Source organism: Dromiciops gliroides, chromosome 3 (genome assembly GCF_019393635.1).
Source record: "Dromiciops gliroides isolate mDroGli1 chromosome 3, mDroGli1.pri, whole genome shotgun sequence".
NCBI lineage: Eukaryota > Metazoa > Chordata > Mammalia > Microbiotheria > Microbiotheriidae > Dromiciops > Dromiciops gliroides.
The window spans coordinates 256,812,475-256,836,410 of NC_057863.1; the positions used below are offsets into that span (position 1 = coordinate 256,812,475).

General features: G+C 38.2%; 1 protein-coding gene across 1 annotated transcript in view; it reads left to right on the top strand.

The window, feature by feature from the left end:
* Positions 1–23,936, top strand: part of PRDM15 (PR/SET domain 15) — a 198,488-nt gene that overhangs the window by 111,252 nt on the left and 63,300 nt on the right. Inside the window, exons 8-12 of the mRNA XM_043998592.1 lie at positions 3,876–4,054; positions 4,405–4,499; positions 5,989–6,076; positions 16,843–17,010; positions 19,653–19,747. Of these exons, the coding sequence (XP_043854527.1) occupies positions 3,876–4,054; positions 4,405–4,499; positions 5,989–6,076; positions 16,843–17,010; positions 19,653–19,747 (625 nt within the window). The remainder of the gene's footprint in view (positions 1–3,875; positions 4,055–4,404; positions 4,500–5,988; positions 6,077–16,842; positions 17,011–19,652; positions 19,748–23,936) is intronic.

Sequence of the window (23,936 nt, forward strand, 5' to 3'; positions counted from 1 at the left end):
TCCACGTACTATTTGTCCCACGGCAAACAAAAGAGGATGCACTGGCTAAAGTTGAAAGTGTCCAGTCTTGGTCGTTGGTCCTCCTAATGCCACAGTGCCCCATGTTGGTGAGGGTATCTACTTAGAAGGACCATATTGGAAAACAGGAATCAGATTATCCTTCCCTGGTTTTCTGGAGGGAAGAAGGTGCAAGTACATCCAACAGGTGGTCAAGTTAAGGTTCTTTGCTACCATTTCTTTTAGTTTGATGTAAAACGCTATAGGGGTCTTCACCCATGATCCAGAAGAGGGAAGTGAGGTAGCTAAGGGAAGCACTGAGATAGGCCTTCTGAATGGGGGACTGGTTTGCGTAGTTCCTAAGGCAAGCAATCCAGCAGGACCTGCCTTCTTGAACCCTGCATCTCCAAATTGTTGCTTTGCATAATGGCAAATACACTGTACCATGCAAATTTTTCTGAGCAGGGTCTGTCTCTCCTTAAAGATGGTCTACTCTGGGCTCCGATGTTCAGGACAACAGCTGTAGGGTATTCTATTTTCCAGGCCATAAAGACCAAATGGAAAATGGGAAAAATGTGCTTGCTTCCAGCTCAGTTGTGCTCACCAGACTAGTTGACTGGGGATTCTGAGCTGGGCAGAGATTGGGGAGATTGGAGAGGTTGTCCTAGATTCTAGCCATTTGCTACACCTCTGCTCAGCTAAGACTCTGAGGTTAAATAGGTGTTTTAACTAGTCCATTCCCTTATCATCTGGGCCCAGATCTGACTTTCTAGACTAGTAAAATTCTGGTTCTGGGGGATAACCATTCAGTGAGTAACCACTGTGTATACAGGAAAATTCCCATCCTTTTAGTGGGATGCCTCATCCTCTACTTGCCCCAACCTTGGCCCTGAGTGGGGTATTATTGCCCAGCTGTGGACTGCTTGGGCAGTGTAGGCTATCTGCTGTGTTGATATATGGCTTCAGCTAGTAAGGTCCACACTTGTGCCTGTCACTCTTAGAGCTCTCAAGCATGTTTATAGTCTTGAGGGGTTTTGGTGAGACTGGAGTGAAGTATGTAGGGACACTCTTGGAAGCATTTAACTTTTTTTCTTTTTTATTGATGAGGCAATTGAGGTTCAGTGACTTGCCCAGGGTCACACAGCTAGTAAGTGTCAAGTGTCTGCGACTGGATTTGAACTCAGGTCCTCCTGAATCCAGGGTCAGTGCTCTATCCACTGTGCCACCTACCTGTCCCCATGTGGAGATACTCTTGAAGAGATACTTAGCAACCTCATACCAAGGCGGGGGGGGGGGGGGTTGTCCCTCAGGACTGGAGTTGTGGCAGTAATATCAGCAGCAAGTATGTTCATACCTGTGCAGCACCTAGCCACCCTTAGGCATATATGTGTTCTGTGGGGGGCCATTGCCTGCAGCAGATCTACTTGTGTTCTCGAGTATGGTGAAGGGGCTGTGGCAGTGACCAATGGGGATAAATCGATGGAGCCCTAGATTCATGATGACTATGATAAGGAAGCAGGTTCTTCCCAAGAGAGGAATGGCTTTCTTGAGCCAATCTCAGGTACTCCTGAGCCAGGTATGATCCACACACAGGCCTCACACAACAATACACCACCTCACTAAACCTCACTTAGTCAAGAAAAATAGAATAGAAAAGTTCAAGCAAAAGCCAAACTCCCCCAGCTTGGAATGGTACTTTCCCAATTATTCAGCCGACTCTGGAAGCTATTCCAGAAGCTGCTAAAGAAACTTCTTGTGTTTTCTGCTGGTACCACAGCACATCTTGTCTTCAGCTTTGGACTTATTCCAGAGTGAGAGAGAGAGACATAAGATTAGAACAATTCTATTTTAGGGATTACAACTTTTCATTGAGTGCTGCTCAGTGGGGAAGTTGAAGGAATGTAAGAGTGAAAGCAAAGGGGATAGAATAAGCAGGGGCCTTTCGTCAGAGGCACGGCGGGGGGGGGGGGGGGGGGCGGGGAGGGTGTGAAAGATAGAATGTATTCTGGAGGACCTGGATGGTTGTTCACAAGGGCAGCTGTTCTGCAGTTGGTGGAGCATGGCACAAAGATCTAGGGAACCTCTCTTTATACTGGGCCAGGTGCATTTCGGCTGTGGGAATTTTTGTGCCTGGTCATGTTTCTCATAGGCTTGGGGTAGAAGGATTTTGATGGGTTTTGTTGTTCGGCCATTTCTATGGGAGAAAGAAGGGCCCCAGAGGCACAGTGGACTGTTGAGCCACTGGGACCACTCTCTAAGGATTTTTTCCATCTTCATCTTAAGGGAAACTCTGCCTTTTTTCATGTTGTTCTCTAAGATTAAAATGCTGAAAGTTCGGGGCAGCTAGATGGCACAGTGGATAGAGCACCGGCCCTGGAGTCAGGGGTACCTAAGTTCAAATCCGGCCTTAGACACTTAACACTTACTAGCTGTGTGGCCCTGGGCAAGTTACTTAACCCCAATTGCCTCACTAAAAAAAACAACAACAACAAAACCCCCAAAAAACAAAATGCTGAAAGTTCCCAACCTATCCTGATTTCTAATTATTGAAATACTTCCTATTCTCCAAGATCCAATTTAAATACTACTTGTTCCAAGAAACCTTCCTTGTATCGATAATAGCATTTGTTCAGACCATCTCATATTCTCTTTTGTAGTTATTTATATGTCTTATCTTTCCTTCCAGACTGTAATCTCCATAAAAGAAAGAACCATGTCTTCTTCATCCTTGTAACTCTTCTAGTATCTTTTTGTGGGGGGGTGGGACAATGAGGGTTAAGTGACTTACCCAGGGTCACACAGCTAGTAAATATCAAGTGTCTGAGGCCGGATTTGAACTCAGGTCCTCCTGAATCCAGGGCCGGTGCTTTATCCACTGTGCCACCTAGCTGCCCCCTAGTATCTTTTCACCTTATGGGGCCATTAATATATGTTTGTTAAGTTTTTGAACAAGTGAAGAGTAGCACAAACACTGAAGACAAATTCAAGCTTAAGTTTAAAAGGCCAGTGAATTATTATTCATTGATTAAGTAAGTGCTTACAGTATGCCAGGCACTGTGCTGGGGACTGATGATTCAAAAATTAAACAGTTCCAGATCTCTGGAAGCTTACGTTCTATAAGTAATAATAACAAAAACAACAACTAATATTTATATAGCAGCGCAGGGAACTGTGCTAAGTGCTTTACAGGTATCTCATTTGATCCTATGACAACCCTGGGAAGGAGGGGCTATTATTATCCCCATTTTACACATGAAGAAACTGAGACAAATAGAGGTTAAGCAACTTGCTCAGGGCCACACAGCTAATAACTGTCTCAGCCTAGATTTGAACTCAGGTCTTCCTGATCCTGGACTCGATGCTCTATCCACTGTGCCATCTAGCTGCTGTAACAGCAACATTGCGTGTTTGTATGGTGACTCAGTAATTGATAACAGATTTTCTGGATGCATTGTTGATAATGCATTTAACTTACATTACACTTAAGGTATTGCCATGCATAAATGTATTTGTGTTGGTTTGTTGTTTTTTTTTTCAAAGATAAAAAAGCTTTCATCTCCTTCCGGATGTTGAGCAAAGCAGTAAGGAATTGTGACATGTTTTAATATAAAGAATGTCAAATAATGAGAAAACATAATTTGTGGTTATCCCTTATTAACCCTTTTTTTTTTTTGAACCAACTCTTGTTTTATAGCCATAAATCTGTGCTTGGCTGGTATGGAAGTAGAGTCTTCTTTGTTAATCCAGAAAACACATTAATTCTTGTTTGTACAGCTATCTTGATTTTTTTTTTTTAATTTTGGTTTGTTCGTTGACCAGCATGATTTGCCTAGCTTCTCAGATTTCTTATGTAGCATTTTTTTTCCCTAATCTGGCAGGTTTACCCATCATCAGAATACTATATCCCTCAAGAGGAGTTTAATTCTTTCTAGCAGACATGGTATAAGAAGAAAGCTAATCAAACAGCTTGGGGAGCACAAACGGGTCTATCAGTGCAATATTTGTAGTAAAATTTTTCAGAACAGTAGCAACCTCAGTAGACACATCCGTTCACATGGTGAGTTTATGTTTGACACTATGCCAAGTTGCTAGTCTTCACACAATTCAGCATATTGGAAAAAGGAATCCGAGTGATATTGATGTGTTACTCTTTCTTGTGTTTCTTTCTAATTAATTTCTCTATGTGACCTTTTAATGTCTGCTGCAGGTAATTAGACATCTCTAAATGTTAAAACATGTCTAAGGTAAAGAGTGTGGGTTGGGGGAGAGAGAGAGAGAGAGGGAGACACCTCAGTATTTAGAAGGGTTTACAAATCCTGTTTCCAGTGAACTGTATACTGTTTAGATTATTTATTTTCATGTCTAAATTGGCAAACCTTTTTTAAAAAATGTTGGTTGAATCCTCAGGTGATAAGCTGTTTAAATGTGAAGAATGTGCAAAATTGTTTAGCCGAAAAGAAAGCCTAAAGCAGCATGTTTCATATAAGCACAGCAGAAATGAGGTGAGTGGAAAACACTTACTTGAAAAAGGTTCTAAAATGATTGTTGGGAAAAAAAATGTTTATATGAGAACTTAGAGAGTGCTACTAAGGCATTAAAGTTGTTAAAGTAACATTAAAGGGTGAAGCAATTTGGTGGATTAGGAAGGTTGAAAGATAAAATGGAAATAGATTTATTATTATTAAATTGAGATCTTATTTGCTCAAAAGTAGAATTTGTAGGGTTATTTCATGGGCAGGAATGAACATTTATTTGTTTCCAAGATTGCATTTGAGAGGAAAATAGAAAGGGAAAAAAATGGGGAAAATGTCATTCAAGAAAGAAAAAATAGAATACAAAAGCAGTTGATGTTTGTTTCCAAGATGTATTAATTACAATTAAACAAATATTTGAATGTGTATTATGTGCCAGACACTCTATCAGGCACTCTATAACAGTGGTTTCAGACTCAAATAGAAACTGGGTTGTGAGTTTGGCACCTCTACTCTAGAGGATATAAAATTAATTACATATGATTCCTGTCTTTCATTAATAGAAATTAGTTATTTAAGTAATTATAATTAAAAACAAAATACGAAATCTTAGTGCTTTTGTATTGTGATCATATGAGAGACATAGTTTCTAGGTAATTTAATCCTTAAAAGAAGGATGGTCTATTGACCACCTCTCTCAGACAAAAGACCCCTAATAGTGGTGGGGTCACAGTTTATATACACTTCTAACTGTAGGAGGTCCATCACATAGCAATGAAATCCATTGGTTGACATAATTTGGAGGTGTGCTATATTAAAATGAAGTCTGGGGATACATGACTCAAGTCACTCAAATAGTGGTAAGAATGACATCAGAGAAAAAATGTAGACCTCACCCAAGCTGATGGGGGCACAATGGTTCCCATCTAGACCTGGTTAGTGCAAGCCAAATCTCAGCAGTAAAGTCCTTCAGCTATCTAGACAAAAGAGTCTGTCTCCACCCAAAACTCATTTGACCCAGATGAATCTTACTTTCATGGAGAACTTAGACCTTGGGGGCAGGGAGACTAAGAAAGAAGAGGAGATGACTGGATCCCCCCAAGATAATGATTATTCGAAATTATTTCTCACAATATAATATGGGAGCTTAGTGCCATGGGAACTCGTCATGGAAGAAATGGCATTAGGCCTCATAAATGAGTAATTAAGAAGTTATGGGAAAAGGTATAAGACGTAGAAAAAATAGTATAAAAAATACAGATACTGGAAAACATGTTAGAGAAATGATGATTAATCCAGTTTACCTAATATATGGAATATATTAAGGGGAGTGTTGGATGATATGGTTGGAAAAGTTAGGGTAAGGTCAAGATAGTTGAATAGCTATATTGAATTAAATGGCTACTTACTGCCCAATTAAAGATTTGCTTTTGAAAAGTGTGAACAAATGCTAATTCTCCATTTTAATTTTGGTTTATTTCTCTTCATTTTACTGAATATATTTTCTACTTGAAAACAGATTGATAGTGAATACAGATATAGGTGTGGAACTTGTGAGAAGTCCTTTCGAATAGAGAGTGCACTGGAATTTCACAACTGTAGAACGGGTAAGAACAATATTCAGTGGTGTGTAAATTAATTAGCAAAACCTGAAATAACATATAATAGACCTTACAACTTTTCAAATCTATAATTATCTTTAAAAAAGAAACAATATAACTTTACTACAGTCACTTATTTTACATAATTTCACATTGGATTAACAATATCTTGAAATATATTGTTTAGTTTTTCATTAGGAAACCAAGTTTTTTTTGCATTAGATATTAAATGCACCTTTGAACAGTCTATTGTTCCAATTCTACCCTCAATTAAAGTTTTCAGTGAAATTTGTTGGGCAAGTTTTCAGGCCACTGAAACATGTTTATGTCATTCTCTCAGATAAATTTCTTAACTTTTCATAATATGTAGCATGGCACAAAGACATATTGTAGTATTCCAACTCCAACTGGAAATTTCTGTATTTCTTGGGTAGAACTGACCAAAGATTGAACTTTTAGGCACACCTTGCCCATGATACATATTAGCTATGTGACCCTGGGCAAATCATGTAAAACTCTCAGTTCCTCAAGTGGTTTCTAAAACTATAAATTGAGGAGTGCTTGTTAATCTTCACTGGTTTAAAAAAAAAAAGTTCCACATTGGGAATTCTTTATATCAATGAGATTACAGCTCTTTTTAAAAACACACACACTAACACAACTCGCTATGTGATTCTTAAAAACTCATTTAACCATTCTGAGCCTGCATCTCTTTCCTTGTATGCAAAATGGAGCTAATAAGACCTCAAGATTTATTTCAATATAAGAAGAAATAAATGGCATTTAAATAGTACTTTAATGTGTTTCAAACACTGTATACATTTGGACCTCTAATAACATTTTTTTTTTTTTAGTGAGGCAATTGGGGTTAAGTGACTTGCCCAGGGTCACTCAACTAGTAAGTGTTAAGTGTCTGAGGCTGGATTTGAACTCAGGTACTCCTGACTCCAGGGCCGGTGCTCTATCCACTGCGCCACCTAGCTGCCCTGTCTAATAACTTTTAAAGAAATTATTATTCCCATTCTGCAGCCTAGGAAACTGGGACTCCCACCAAGTGATTTGCCCATGGTCACACAGCCAGGAAGTGACAAAGCTAGGAGTAGAGATCCGAGTCTTCCAAATACATCACTTTAGTTGATATCTTAAGTATGGAGATCCTATAGGCATAACTTTTTTTTTTAATTTTGTTTGGTTCAATTAATAATCTTTTTTCTCTCTTCCCTTTTTCCCCTCATTGAAGGAAAAACACCTTATTAGGGAAATCATATTGGGGGAAAGCTGATCCCTGAGAAAGAGAAATAACCAATAGAACAAAACTTAAGGCATAGAGAAAATAATACCATGCTGGTACCCATGAAGTCAAAACAAAACTTGGAACTGTCAAGCTTTCTAATAGCTCTATAACTCTACCTCAAGATGTACAATAAGCGGGTAATCTTAAGAGAGATTTAGGAAAAGAGGGGGAAAAGTTGGACAATCACTCAATCACTCCAATATGTGAAACAACAGTCTTCTAGATATAATCGAATGAACAGAGAAACTGGAATTAGAGAACCTTTCCATCTTTTACTGAAGATTGTTCCTTCAGTCATCTCTTCTTCCTAATCTTCAGTCTCTCTCTAACTACTGGTTAATTTTTGGCTTCTTACAAACATGTTCACATTAACTCGTTAAAAAAAAAAATCACTAGATCCTTCTATTCCCTCAAATTATCATCCTGTTTTTCTTCCTTTTTTCTCAGCTGAAATCCTAGGAAAAAATCTATCTATACTCATTGCTTCAACTTCTTCTTTCTCATTCTTCAAACCACTGCAACCAGTCTTCTGAGTTCATCAGTCAAGTGAAGCTGCTTTCTCCAAAGTTATCAAACGCCAAATCTGATGGTCATTTTTCAGTCCTTATCCCTCTTGATCTCTCTGCAGGATTTGACAACAATGATCATCCTCTATTCCTGGATATTCTCTCTTATTTGTTTTTGTCCGGGCCCCCCCCCCCCGCCCCCCCGACCCCGGTTCTCTCCTACTTCTCCAGTTTGTCAAACTATTAATTTCGAGTCCTCAGTATCCTTTGCTGACTCATCATCTATATCACACTCACTAACTCTGGGTGTACCCAAAGATTTTGTCTTTGACCCTCTTCTCTCTACACTCTCTCTTGCTAATTTCATCACCCCACACAGGGTTAATCACGACTATGCTTATAGTTCCCAGATTTTCAAATCCCAGTCTCTCTCTACCTCATCAAGTGCCTAATAGAAATTTGAAACTGGATATTCCATAGAATTTCACACATAATATGTTTAAAACAGAACTCATTAATTTTTCACCCCAAACCCATCTATCTTCTGAACTAACCTATTTCTGAAAGAAATATCAACAGTAAAATGCCCTGAACGGGACACCATCATTCTTCTAGTTTTGCAATATCATCACAATCCTCAATTCCTCATTTTCCCTTACTCCATCTATCTAGTCAGTTGCCATATTTTATAGTTTTTGTCTCTGCAACATCTTTTGCTATCCATTCTCTTCTCACTATTCACGCAGTCATTTCCCTAATTCAGGTCCTCATAACCTCTGAATATCACAATGCTGTGGGTTTTTTTTGTTTGTTTGTTTTTGCAAGGCAATGAGGGTTAAGTGACTTGCCCAGGGTTACACAGCCAGGAAGTGTCAGATGTCTGAGGCCGGATTTGAACTCAGGTCCTCCTGAATCCAGGGCCAATGCTTTATCCACTGCACCACCTAGCTGCCCCCTGTTGTTGTTGGGTTTTTTTTGTTTGTTTGTTTGTTTGTTTTTTAGTGAGGCAATTGGGGTTAAGCGACTTGCCCAGGGTCACACAGCTAGTAAGTGTTAAGTGTCTGAGGCCGGATTTGAACTCAGGTACTCCTGACTCCAGGGCCGGTGCTCCATCCACTGTGCCACCTAGCTGCCCCTGTTGTTGTTTTTTAAACAATTATCCCACAGCAATCCAGTCCACTCTCTGCACAGCTGCCAAAATGTTTTTCCTTAACTGTAAGTCGGATTGTTTCACCTTTGTACTCGTTAAACTCCCTGTTACCTCCAGCAGAGGCGTTAAATGTACGTATCTTTGCATGTGGCCCACAACACTCTTGAGTGCTGCCCAAAGCAGATTAAAATATAATGGGGACATGTTTTTTTACAAGAAAATAAAACATAGATCATGTTATATATTAAAACTAAGTTAAAGGGTCAGGTAGGTGGTGCAGTGGATCAAGCACCAGCCCTGGAGTCAGGAGGACCTGAGTTCAAATCCGGCCTCAGACACTTAACACTTACTAGCTGTGTGACCCTGGGCAAGTCACTTAACCCCAATTGCCTCACCAAAAAAACAAAAAAAAACTAAGTTAAGGCCTATAGGGGTCCTTATGTACAATGTAATGGCTCTCATTTCTATTTTAGTTTGAAACCACTTGCCTTCAGGATCAAAAATAAACTATTGTATAGTTTTTAAAGCCCTTCACAGTATGCCCCAACCTACCATTCCTGCCTCATTATTTCTTCCTCTACTCATTGGTCCACATAAACTGACTTTCTTATTGTTTCTCTCATATAATACTCAATCTTCCATCTCTGTGCCTTTACAGTGGGTATCCCCCATGCCTGGAATCCTCTCCCTCCTTACTGCTACTTCTTCAAATCCCTTATTTCTTTCAAGTCTCATCTTAAGTATTACTTTCTACATAATACCTTTCCTGATCACCTCCTCCACCACTATGCTTATATCTTTCATCCTGAAACTACATTGTATTTATAATGCATAGAGTTGTATATACATATACATATATGTATATGTATACACACTTAATATTACAGAAGCTAAATTTTTTAAGTAAAAGTTAAATAAATTATAAAAAGTATATAGAGAAAATATTTCAGTAGATTTCAGTTCCTCATTTTAAGAAAGTAGTAAGTCAGATTTTTAAAAAGAGAAAGTTTCATAATTGAACAGAAGATGGGGAAAATTAGATTTGATAAATACATGGAAGAAACTGATAGGCCATAAAAATATGCAGAAAAGCAGAAATTTTAAAGATCACTTTTACAAACCATAGCATAATTAGAATAATAATTAGTAACAAAAATATAATCAAAATATTCAGACCTAAATGCAAACTAAAAATGATTTGCTTAAGAATGATTTGTTAAAAGTCAAACTGTATAAACAATTAAAATTATATCAAAGATAATAATGCAATGCAATAAAAATTATGGAACTGAATTTAAGCAATTAGTTGGCAAATTTATGTCTGGCAGGGTTGAAAGAAGAGAGGTAGACATCAAGACTGCTTATTATGTTACTATTATTATTTGACAAAGTTCTAGGACTAGTTATATAGCAAAATGCTATAGAACCATACAACTACTTGTATAGGCTATTAGGAAAATAAAAAGATGGGGAAAAGTACTGGTAAAAATGAAATTGAGGGGAAAGGGGAAGCTAGGTGGTACTGTGGATAAAGCACTGGCCCTGAATTCAGGAGGACCTGAGTTCAAATCTGGCCGCAGACACTTGACACTTACTAGCTGTGTGACCCTGGGCAAGTCACTTAATCCTCATTGCCCTGCAAAAAAAAAAAAGAAATTGAGGAGCAGCTAGGTGGTGCAATCATAGAGCACCAGGCCTGGATTCAGGAGGAACTGAGTTCAATTCCAGCCTCAGACACTTTACACTTACTAGCTGTGTGACCCTAGGCAAGTCACTTAACCCCAATTGCCTCACCAAAAAAAAAAAAAAAAAAAAGTTGAAATAACCTCAATTTCTGGAGAATGTTTTGTTTTATTTAGAAAGCCTAAAAGAGGGGCAGCTAGATGGCACAGTGGATAGAGCACCGGCCCTAGATTCAGGAATACCTGAGTTCAAATCCGGCCTCAGACACTTAACACTTACTAGCTGTGTGACCTTGGGCAAGTCACTTAACCCCAATTGCCTCACCAAAAAAAAAAAGAAAGAAAGAAAAAAACAACAACAACAAAACCACTAATCATATAAACAAATTCTACAGGATAGAAGATATAGCCACAAAAATCATCAGCATTTTTGTAGGGCAGCCAAAAAAAAAAATCACTTACTTTCAATCTCTTCTAGTCTACTGGCTGCTTCTTTACTGCCTATAAACATACCCATACCTCTCCCATCTTTTTAAAAAAACCCTCACTTGATCCATCCATCTTTGCTAGCAACAGCCCTGTGTCTCTTCTTTTTCTGGTTAAAACTCCTAAAGAAGGGTATTTAGAATCATTGATTCTACTTCTTTATTCCCCTCTTAACTCTCTGCAGTTTGACTTCCAACCTCATCCAATTAAAGCTGCTCCCTCTAAAGTTTCCAGTGATCTTTTAATCATCAAATCTAGTGACCTCTCATTTTTTTAACCTTTCTTCAGCCTTTGACACTACTGATCGCCATCTGCTCCTTGATTATCTCTTCTCTCTTTGTTTTCTTGATACTGTCCTCTCCTAGTTCTTCTCCTACTTGTCTAACTATTCCTTCTCATTCCCTTTGGTTGTATCTTTATCCAGGTCATGTTACCCCTGCTATGAATTCAATTCCAGTGACTTCCTTTTGCCTCCAGGAGCAAATAAAAAAAATCATGTTTGACTTTTCAAGTCCTCTATAACCTGGCCCATTTCCAGTTTTATGAGTTGACACTGACCTCCTTTGATGTTCCTCACACTAAACACTCTCTTCTCCCAAGTCTCAGCATTTTCACTGGCTGTTCCCCAATGCCTGGAACTCTTTCCTTCATATCTGCCTCCTAATTAGATTGTTAGCTCCTTGAGAGCAAGAACTGTCTTTCTACCTTTCTTTGTATGCCCCGTGCTTAGCACAGTGTCTAGCTCATAGTAGATACTTAATAACTGCTTTTTTTTTTTTGCTGAATATTCACACAATTCTATTAGAAAAGCCATTTCTTTTCCCTCCTTTGAATCTCTCTTTGCAATGACTCAGTTACTTTCTACTTCTAGGTTGTATTTTGAGGCATCTCTATATCTATGATTTTTTTTATACTTGTTGATGTCTTCCTTAGTTTATTCATCCCTCTAGCTTTATTTCCTGAACTGAGGCTTTGTACTAGGCCCAGGCTCCTTCTTCTGCTGTGTTTTTGGGTAGGGTGGCTGGCCCTGTTTGGTTTTTCCCTCAATCACCTGGGTTTCTGGTCTGAACTTTACCTCCAGAGTTAAACTTCCCTTAAATCTTTGAGGGTGAGAGTATTGAATCTTTAACTCTACCTATTGTGTCAGGCCTGATACCTTGGAACACCAGGACATTTGGGCTGTTCTGTTCTGAGTGCTGACACACTTCTTAAAATGTCCCTACCATGGAGTTTTGGAGGGGGGGTTTGTGGGTTTTTTTTTTTGACCTATGAATTTCTCTTTTTGTTGTTGTTTTTGGAGGCAATCGGGGTTAAATTGCTCAGGGTCACACAGATAGAAAGTTTCTGAGGCTGGGTTTGAACTCAGCTGCTCTTGACTCTAGGGCCAGTGCTCCTTCCACTGCACATGTGGATTTCTTGAGGGAGCTCATAGCTCTTACTTCCTTCAGACGCTGCCTTTTAGGCTCTATGTGTTTCTGGCCTTCTTTGGTCACATAAGAGCCTACCAGCCTGTGCTGGTGCTGGCTTTGCTAGCTGGCCCCCTTTATTATTTATTGCCTGTGGGCTGTTTGGATGATTTTCTTTACAGTTCTAAAGTATAAAAAGAAACAGTATAGTTTCTCATTGTATTTCTTAATCATTATTCTGTCTAATCCACATTTCATATTTTTGTTGGAATAGCTATGTGGGCCTTAACAAACATCTTGGCCAAAAGTCGAACCTATAAGTTTTCAAACTCCTTTCTCTTCACTTTTTTTTAAAATGAGGAAATCATTTCTTCTTCTTCAGTTCTCTAGGATCCCTCTCCTTTTCCACAGTCTCTAAGAAATCACTAGCAGTGACTTAGTAATCATATCTGCAACCGTACTGGCAATAAATTCATATTATTCTCACAATAAAGGAGGCAGAAGGCAAAAAACAATCAGGAAAAAAGGTAGAGATGTAACTGTGTTGAAATAAATATATACATCTTTTCAGATAATTGAATCATTAAAAACATTTGCCAAGTACAGTGCTAAGTGCTAGAAATATGAATACAAAAAGAGTCCTTGCCCTCAAGGAGCTTATATTCTAATGGGCAGGGTGGTTGTGTGGAGGATAACATGTTAAAGGGAGTGGTGACTAGGGAAGTATATTTTGGTCTGGGAAGTCATAGTGATGGTGATCAGAGCTGTAAGGCAGTCTGTTGACACCATGCCTTTTCCAGAAGCAGTGGAAGTATTACTTCATTACTATTCCCAGAGCAAGAGGTAAAAAAAGGTAGTGGTGGTTGATAGGTGTTGTGTCGTGCAAGAAGATGGCTGGGCAAGGCATCATGAACTGTTGCCAGTCAGGATTGCACAGCGCTTAGGTTGGAATTTCTACTGCAGCAGGCAGCAGCAGTGGTGGTGCTGGCGGTGCAGCATGGTTGCACTGTAAAGTATGGTTGATGGATAAGGGCACAGGGAAGATAGAGAGAGCTCTCCTTTTCTTACCAATCAGGGCAGCCAGGTCTCAGGGCAGGGGTCACAGCAGCAGCAGCCATGGCATGCTAGAAAGATGTGGGACTGAAACGTGCTTAGTAGGAGAGTTAATCATTGTTAACAGGAGTTACAATCACAGTTAGATTAATTTATGATCCTTCTGGAATTTCTGTTGGTTTCAATTTGCATGCTCAATGTTTGTACTTTGTTTTCCTGTGCTGTTATATGGGAGAGGCAGCATAGTGAAGTAGAGAGAGAGATCTGACCTCAGAGTGAGGACAGTCTGCTGCAGGTACAGCATCTGACACGCCTTGGCTGAGCAAGTCACTTAACCTCTCAGTGCCCAGGCAAAGTGATAAAGTTGAAGAACAGGTATGGGTCTGTACTAGTAGAGGGAGTTTCCTATCACTCAAACAATCAATAAACATGTATTAAGCACCTACTACATGCTAGGTGCTAAGTGCTGGGGATACAACAAAACAGCCCCTGCCCTTCAGAAGCTTACATTCTAAAGTAGGGGAGATAACATGCAAACAAACATGTACAAAGTGAGCAGCACAGAAGATGAATAAAAAATAATAGGGAAGGCACTGAAATTGAAAGTGCTTATGAAAGGCTTCTTGTAGAAGGTAGGATTTTAGTTGGAATTTAAAGTAAGCCAGAAAAGTCAGTAGTTGGAGCAAGAGGAGAGAGAGCATTCCAAGTATGGGGGACATTCAGAGAAAAGGCCCAGAGCCAAGAGATGGAGTGTCTTCTCTCCAGAACAGCAAGGAAGCCAATGTCAGTGGATCAGAGAGTACATGTTGGGGAGTAAGGTGTAAGAAGAATGCAATGGTAGGAGAGAGATAGGTTCTGAAGAAGGTTTTTTTGTTTGTTTTTGGTTTTGTTAAGGGTTTTGAATGCCAAACAGCATTTTGTATTTGATCCTGGAGGTAATAGGAAACCACTAGAGTTTATTGAGTAGGGGGATAACATAATCAGACCTGCATTTTAGGAAAAATGTTTAGCGGCCTAATGGAGGATGGATTGTAATGGGGGCAACTTGAGGCAGCTAGATCCACCAGCAGAGTATTGGGAAAAACCAGATGTGAGATGATGAAGGCATGAACTAGAGCAGTGGCAGTGTCAGGAGAGAAAGGATGTATTCAAGAGATGTTGTAAAGGTGAATTCAACAGTCCTTGGTGACAGCTTGAATATGGGGGTGGGGATAAAAGATAATGAAGAATCCAAGATGATTCATAGGTTGTAAGTCTGAGAGACTAGGAGAATGGGGTTGCTCTCTATAGAGATGGAGGAGGTAGAGTTTGGGGGAAAGATGAGTTCTGTTTTGAACATAGAGTTTAAGATGTCTGCTGGAGGGGCAGCTGGGTGGTGCAGTGGATAGAGCACCAGCCCTGGAGTCAGGAGTATCTGAGTTCAAATCCGGCCTCAGACACTTAATGCTTACTAGCTATGTGACCTTGGGCAAGTCACTTAACCCCAATTGCCTCACTAAAAATATAAATAAATACAATTTTTTTTTAAATGTCTGCTGGACATGTAGTTTGAGCTATCTAAAAGGCAGCTGGAGATGGGGGATTGCAAAGACATTGGGGCCAGAAAAGTAGATTTGAGAATCATCAGCATAGAGATGATGATTAAATCCATGGGCACCACTGAGATCATGAAATGAGGTAGTATAGGAGGAGGCGAGAAGAGGGCCCAGGACAGAACTGTGAGGGACACCTGCACTTAGAAGGCATGATCTGGAAGAGGAGCCAGCAAAGGAGATAGAGAATAAGCAGTCAAACAGGAAGGAGGAAGACCAGGAAAGAATGGTGTCCCAAAAACCTGGAAAGAAGAGATTGTCAGGTAGGAGAGAGTGATCAAAGGTGTCAAAGACTGCAGAGAGATCAAAGAGAATGAGGATTGAGAAAAGACCATTGGATTAGACACTCAAGCAATCATTAGTGACTTTGGAGAGATCAGTCAGTGGAATAATTAGGTCAGAAGTCATATTGCAAGGGGTTAAGAAAAGAGAAAGTGGAAGCAGCTATTGTAGATAGTCTTTTCAAAGCATTTTAGCTACAAAGGGCAAAAGAGAGAAAGGATGCTAGTTAGTGGAGATGGATCAAGTGAAGGTTTTTTTCATGATAGGGAAAATATGGTATATTTTAATAGGTAGTAGGAAATTAATCAACAGAGATTGAAATAAGTGAATCAGGATGACAGAGGGGGCAGTTTGTTATAGAAAATGGGTTGGAGTTTCCTTATCAGGGAGCTTCCTAGCAAGATGGAATAACAGGCCCTCACTTCCCTTCTCCCATAAAAAATGCTTCATTTATTTAAATAACTATGCTTGTTGGTAGAAGTCACAAATAAACTTGCATTAAGAATAAAATGACATATACATTGACTAGAGCTAAGAAGTGAGAGGAAAAAAACAGCAAAAAATTTACATTGTAAAAGGATGTCAGTCATTATCATCAAAAGGATATTTTGGCTACATATTAAAGCCAATATGCACATCTTTTGAGGTGGGGTTTGTAATTGATAAATGTGCAAGTTTACAAACAAGTAATACAGTTATTTAATTTCTCATATCTCTCTTGTCCAACCACCTGGCCTATGTCAAACAGAAAAATTAATACTTCTCACAATTATTCTCTATTCTCATATTAAAAGCTACAAGGGGCAGCTAGTTGGCGCAGTGGATAGAGCACCGGCCCTGGAGTCAGGAGAACCTGAGTTCAAATCCGGCCTCAGACACTTAATACTTACTAGCTGTGTGACCCTGGGCAAGTCACTTAACCCCAATTGCCTCACTAAAAAAAAAAACAACCTGCAAAAGCAACATTCTTTAGAGACCAATGACAGTTTTTGCTTTGGAGACTCACTTTCAAAGGAGGAACTTCCCAAATGTTATGGCTGTCATTATTTTTCAGTCATTTAACTGGAATAGGGTAGATATTTTTAGATAAGATTGCTTTGGGGTTTTTAGTTGCTAAATTTATTGGTGCACATGAAAATTTTAAATGAAGATTTTGGCTTCTGGGAATATTCATCCTATGCTCCTTTCATGATGATTTTTCCTTGCCTTTCTTTCCTAATATTTGTTATCATTATGAATGACGGTAGCTGCTGTGGGTATATTATATATTTTTGCTAAAAAAAAATTAATGTTTGAAAACGTTTTTTCCTCCTCTGGGCAGATGAGAAGACATTCCAATGTGAGATGTGTTTCAGATTCTTTTCTACCAATAGTAACCTCTCCAAACATAAGAAGAAGCATGGTGATAAGAAATTTTCTTGTGAGGTATGCAATAAAATGTTCTACCGGAAGGATGTCATGCTGGATCACCAAAGGAGACACTTGGAAGGTGATTACTTCTGCCATTATTTCATTTTGAAATATTATATTATCTATCAAAATAAACTGAAAAGCACTTAGCTAGACCTCTTTATTTGGGAATAGACAACATCGAATCTCAGTTTCTGTAAGAAGCTTGGAGTAGAAATGTTACGTGTGGATTTGTAAGATGCAAAGTGCAAGGGAGACATTCCAGGGGAAACTAGAATACTAATGCTATTTAACAAAAAAAATGAAACAGAGTGCTTATTCATATGTTGTTGTAATGGTATGAAGTAAATATTACATAGCAACAACATTTTAAAAAGTTATTGGTTATGAAATTTTTTTATTGTATTATTAGGATTTTATTAAAATGCTATTTTGAAAAATTTATATCATGAAGCTATACATTCCAAATTGCTTGACCAATAGACATACTTAGCAAGGATTTGAATTTTCTTTTAAAGGTGAACAAGGATTACCTTATACCTACTGTGTATATAACATATATCTGTTTACATGTTACATCTCCCATCGAAGTGCATGCTTCCTGGTTATAGGGACTATTTTTGCCTTTCTTTGTATCCCCAGAACTTAGAACTGTTATCCTTTAACAAATTCCTGTTGACTAACTTATAGTCTGCTTTCCTTTCCTATCATTCAACTGAAATTGCTTACTCCTAGGTCATTGATGATCTCCTTATTGAGAAATCTGATGGCCTTTTTCTCATTGTTTATTCCTCTTGACTTCTCTAACCCCTTGACTCCTCTTAACCCCTCCTTCAGGATTTTCTCTTACTCCTAAATTTTAATGGCATTGTTTTGTGGTTCTATTGCTTTTTGTCTGACTGATCCTTCTCACTGTCTTTTGTAGGATCATCATCCATGTCTCACTTGTTATGTCTGGGTGTGTACCACTCTTTCTGTGCTGTCTCCACAGCTCCCATGAGCTTAACTATCATCTCTGTACATATGAATTCTACATCTATATCCCTTGTCTCCACATCCAATCCCTTGTCTTTGTTTGCTCTCCACTTGAATGTTCCATAGGCATCTCAAACGTGTCCAAAACAGAATTAGTTATCTTTCCCCTTAAACCCATTTGTTTATCCCTATTTCTAGTTACCTATGTTCACAACCTGGGATTTATGCTTGATGCTTCACTCTCGTTTGCCCTCTAATCAGTTACCAGTTCTTGTTGATTCTCCCTCTATAACAGCTCTCCTATCTGTTCCCTTCTCTGTTCTCATACCATGAGTCTAGTTAGGTCTTAATCATATTTCACTTGAACTATTGTCATAACTTCCCAATTAGTCTCTTCCCTCTTCAGTCCACTTTCCTTAAACTTACCAAATTGATATTACTAAAGTTCAGGTCTGACCCTGTGGCTGTTCTCAAATAGCTTCCATAACTTCCTTTTGCTTCTAAGATAAAGTACAAAATCTCATGTTTGCTATTTAAAGCCCTTCCCCATCTGGCTCTACACTCTTCATTCTAGCCATTTGCAGTTCCCCATATGTGATAGTTTATCACCTGCCTCTGTGCCTTTGTGCAGGCATATTCCCGCCTTTCCTTCCCACCCTCTGACTATACTACCCTCTCTCTTGACTTCTGCATTTTACAATTCCAGCTCCTTTCAAGACACAGCTCCTCTTGATTCCCCCAGTTGTTGTTGGGTTTTTTTGTTGTTCTATTTGTTCGTTTGTCTTGTTTTTGTGGGGCAATGAGGGTTAAGTGACTTGCCCAGGGTTGCACAGCTAGTAAGTGTCAAGTGTCTGAGGCTGGATTTGAACTCAGGTCCTCTTGAATCCAGGGCAGGTGCTTTATCCACTGTGCCACCTAGCTGCCCTGCCCCAGTTGTTAATGAGCAGTCCTCCCCCACCATACACAAATTCCCTTTGTATTTATTTGGACTTTTTTTTAGTTAGAGAATATTTTGTCTTTATATCCCCTGTATTTTCTATTGTATTCCTCCCCTTACTCCTCCCAGATAGCCATCCCTTCTAATAAAAATAGAAAAAAAGAGAAAAAAGTTTTTTATCACTAAACAACATGACAAAAAAGTTTGATATCATATACAATATCCTGCACCTATCATCTCATCCATCAGGGAAATTCTCTTCCTTGTCTGTTTTTGGAGCCAAACTTGATCATTATAATTTTTCAGCATCCAGGTCTGATTGTTTAGTTGTTGTTCTTTATATTTCCATTGTAATAATTATTGTGTCTGTCATTTTCCTGGTTTTGCATTTTATATAAACATATTGTATCTTCCTAGAAGAATGTTAGATGCTTAGGAGCAAGGACTGTATCATTTTTGTGTTTGTATAGCCAGTACCTCGCCCAGTACTGTATACAAGTAAATGCTTAATAAGTGCTTATTGAGTGATCAGGATACAAATCGCATGTTTGAAAAAAAAAAAAAACCATAACGCCATAGATAGTGTGTTCATTTTCTAATAACAGTGGGTTTGTTTTTTTTTTCTGTCAGATAATGATCAGAATAGAAGCCAATAAGGGCTAGTGCTTTGTTTATGGTTTATAATATATCACTGTAAATAACATGGGACATTCAAGACTTGCAGTGGGAACTTCCATTGTACCGAATGTAAAAACTGATCTTTTTTTTTTTTCTCTTTTGGTTGGGGGGGTGGTGTTTGGCAATTTAAGGAGTCAGGCGTGTGAAGAGAGAAGAGTTTGAAACCAGTGGAGAGAGTGTGGTCCGATATAAGAAGGAGCCCTCAGGATGCCCTGTATGTGGAAAGGTAACAATTTATCATTAGTTTAAGCAAATATAGAGATTTTTACTCAAGATTATTCAGTCTTTTATTTCCTTAAGATTATTTTACTCAAGAAATAGGAACTAAAAGTAGACATTTCGGTCTCAGAGCATTAAAAACGTCATTCTTTCAAAATTATGTAAATAATAGAAACCAATACTGTTGTTTTGTGAGAGTTGTTAATAATTTTTATTTGAAAAACTAAAATGACCAGGCATTTTTATATCCTTGTTGTTTTGATCTTTTTACTTAATGGTCAAGTCTGTATTCTGAAAGAACCAAATTTTTCTGTTTTTTTTTTTTTTCTGACCATATATCCTCATTCTCCCTATTTCTAAGCACTCCACTATCACTTCCTCTGCCTTTTTTGAAGACTTTGGAAAGTTATCCACTGTATTCATAATGGAGAGCCAAGATAAAAAGTATAGAGACAGAAATTAAAAGTTTATTCAACTGGTGTTTTTACTCACCTTTAAAATGTTTATTTTCCCTGTTGCATTGTCAAGTCTGCTTTTTCTGTGACACTAGAAACTAATTAAGTATCAGACTAAGATGGAAAAGTGAAATGAGCACTAACAGTTGTATCCATATTTTGACTTTAAGAGCATTTACTAAATTACTAGGTAGTATTTCAGTAATTCAGTACCCTTTCTACCAGAACAAATTGTAACACACACATGCGCACATGCGCACACACGCGCACACACACACACGCGCACACACACCACTTTCCCAAAACCACTTGGCTGCTCAGGAGAGCAAGGAACCATATCACCCCAAAATGGCAGTGACAGAGTGGTATGGTGTTCCTGGGCCAAGCCAAGAGCTATAGAAACTTGGTCCAGAAGCCACAGATCCAAAATGTCAGTGATCACTTACTAGGTGTGTGACCCTGGGCAAGTCACTTAACCCTAATTGCCCCACAAAATGGCAATGATGCAGAAGCTTTTTGATAAATGAAGGAAGTTTAGGACTTCTTCTCTTGTCAAAGAAGAGGTCCTACAAATAATGCTAAGTCATCTACCCAGAAAAAAGTCCATATATACATACAATATAAAATATTAGTTTCATTTTTTTATGGTGGTAAAAAACTAGAACCAAAGGTAAACACCCATTAATTGGGGAATAACAACAATCTATGGTATGATTGTAACATGAAATATTATCATATTATTTTTAAAATATGAAACATTTAGAGAAACATGGGAAGATTTGTATTCCATTATGCAATCTGAGATAAGTGGAAGCAGGAAAACATATACATGATGACATCAATATCCTGTTGCCCAGTTCTTGCCCTCAGATGAAGCAGTGAGGCATCCAAAGGAGAACTGCATGGGAAGTAGCATGAACAAAGCTGGTGAAGCCACTACTACCTCTCCTCAGACATCAGTAAAAAATACTTCTGTAGCAGTGCCCTCCAGGCCACTGGTCATGCCTTACCCCCCATCTCACATCAGAGTAAACCCCCATGGAGATAGACACTAGCCTGGTTGCTTTGCCTCTTCTGTTGGAGCTGCTACCTCTTTACCAGCCAGAACTCCTAAAGATCCAAAAAGAAAAGTTCTTACTACTATAGTTCTTGGCTGTATCAAATAGAAATGGATGTGGTTTTTTTCAGTTGAAATAACATCAAAGGGGATTTATTTGTACATCTGCCTTATCTCCTCTCTGTACTAGCATTTCCATTTTGCATCTCCTATATGGTTATAAATTCTTCCCCTCTCCATAGAGATTTCTTCCTCTTCTAATTTGCCTATAGTGTCACCTTTTAATTTTAAATCATGTACCCATTTTGACTTTAATTTGGTATATGGTGTAAGAAGTTGGTCTGTGCCTAGTTTCTGCCATACTATTTTCCAGTTTCCCCAGCAGTTTTTGTCAAATAGTGAGTTCTTATCTCAGATTGTGTTACTTGTATTTGAACCCTCTAAGGCCTAGGCATAATGAATAGAGTGTTAGACTTGGAGTCAGGAAGACTTGGATTCAAATTCCTCCTCAAACATTTCCTAGGCAAGATCAAGGCATTTAAAATCTTGTGGCCTCAGTTTGTCATCTGTGTAATAAAGGGGTTGGAGTAGATGTCCTCCATAACCACTGAACCTTTCTATCTACCCTGTAGCCAAACTTTTGTATATGAGTTGTGTCCCTCTTTAGAATGTGAGATCCATGAGAAGAACTGTCTCACTTTTCTATTTCTATCTCCAGTGTGCTTCACATAATAAGTTCTTAATAAATGCTTTTTTTCATTCATTCACTCAATAACATGAATGAAAGCAGTAAAGAAGAGCTAGACCCTTAAGTAATTATGATGATGGATCTTGATCCCAGAGTAAATCATATATCTTTCTTTTCTGAGATTTGGGAGACTATGGATATGCCCACCCCATCAGATGTAGTCACTGTGTCTGTTGATTTGAGTTTTGCTTAACTGTTTTTCTTAGAATGAAAGATTTAGTAGGGTAGGGAGAGGAGAGTGGCATGACTATATCCAGAAATAACTCTGATGTAAAAACAAAATACAACAATAAAACTTTTAAATTTAAATTAAGTACATTTATTAAAAAATTAGTAAAATTATTTTACTGAATTAGAAAAATAATAACAATTCATTTGGAAAAAACAAAAAATCAAAACTATCAAAGGAAATAATGAAAAAAATGTAAATTTTTCTCCTTTCCTTACTTCCTTCCCCACTCCCCAAGACAGCAAGCAATCTGACATAGGTTATATAGTATAATCATGTTAAACATAATCCCACTTGGTTATTTTGTGAGAGAAGAATCAGAATAAAAGGGGAAAAAAAACACAAGAAAGAAGAAACAACAACAAAAGTGAAGATAGTATGCTTTGATCTGCATTCAGACTCCACAGTTCTTTTTCTGGATGGGGAGAGCATTTTCCATCATGAGTCTTTTGGAATTGTCTTGGATCATTGTATTACTGAGAAGAGCTCAGTCCATAGTTGATCATCATATAATGTTGCTGTTACTTTCTACAATGTTCTCTTGGTTTTGCTCCCTTCACTTAGCATCAGTCTACTTAAGTCTTTCCAGGTATTTCTGAAATCTGCCTGCTCATCATTTCTTACAGCACAATAGTATTCCATTACATTCATATACCACAACTTGTTCAGCCATTCCCCAATAGATTCGTATACCCTCAATTTCCAATTCTTTGCCATTACAAAAAGAGCTGCTATAAATGTTTCTGTACATATGGGTTCTTTTCCCTTTTTTATGGTCTCTTTGGGATATAGACCTAATAGTGGTATTGCTGGGTCAAAGACTATGTACAGTTTTGTATCCTTTGGGGTATAATTCCAAATTTCTCTCCAGAATGGTAGAATCAGTTCACAACTCCACCAACAATGCATTAGTGTTCCAATTTTCCCACATTTTCTCCAACATTTATCATTTTCCTTTTTTGTAATATTAACCAATCTGATAGGTATGAGATGGTACCTCCAAGTAGTTTTAATTTGCATTTCTCTAATCAGTAGTGAATAAGAAAAAAATTTATATGGCTATTGATAACTTTAATTTCTTCATCTGAAAAATGCCTATCCATAACCTTTGACTATTTATCAGTTGGGGAATGACTTGTATTCTTACAAGTTTGATTCAGTCCTCTATATATATGAGAAATGAGCCTTTTGTCAGAAACACTGGCTGCAAAAATTGTTTCCCAACTCTCTGCTTTCCTTCTAATCTTGGTTGCAATAGTTTTGTTTGTGCAAAATCTTTAGTATAATCAAAATTATCCATTTTGCATTTTATAATGTTCTCTATCTCCTATATGGTTATAAATTCTTCCTCTCTCCATAGAGCTTTCTTGATCTTCTAATTTGCCTATGGTATCTATCACCTTTTAAGTTTAAATCATGTACCCGTTTTGACTTTACTTTGGTATATGTTGTAAGATGTTGGTCTGTGCCTAGTTTCTGCCATACCATTTTCCAGTTTCCCCGGCAGTTTTTGTCAAATAGTGAGTTCTTATCCCAGAAGCTGGAATCTTTGGGTTTATCAAACAGTACGTTGTTATATTCATTTACTTCTGTGTTTTCTGTGCCTAACATGTTCCACTGATCCACCACTATTTCTTAGCCATTACCAAATAGTTTTGATGGTTGCCACTTTAAAATATAGTTTTAGATTTGGTATGGCTATGCTAC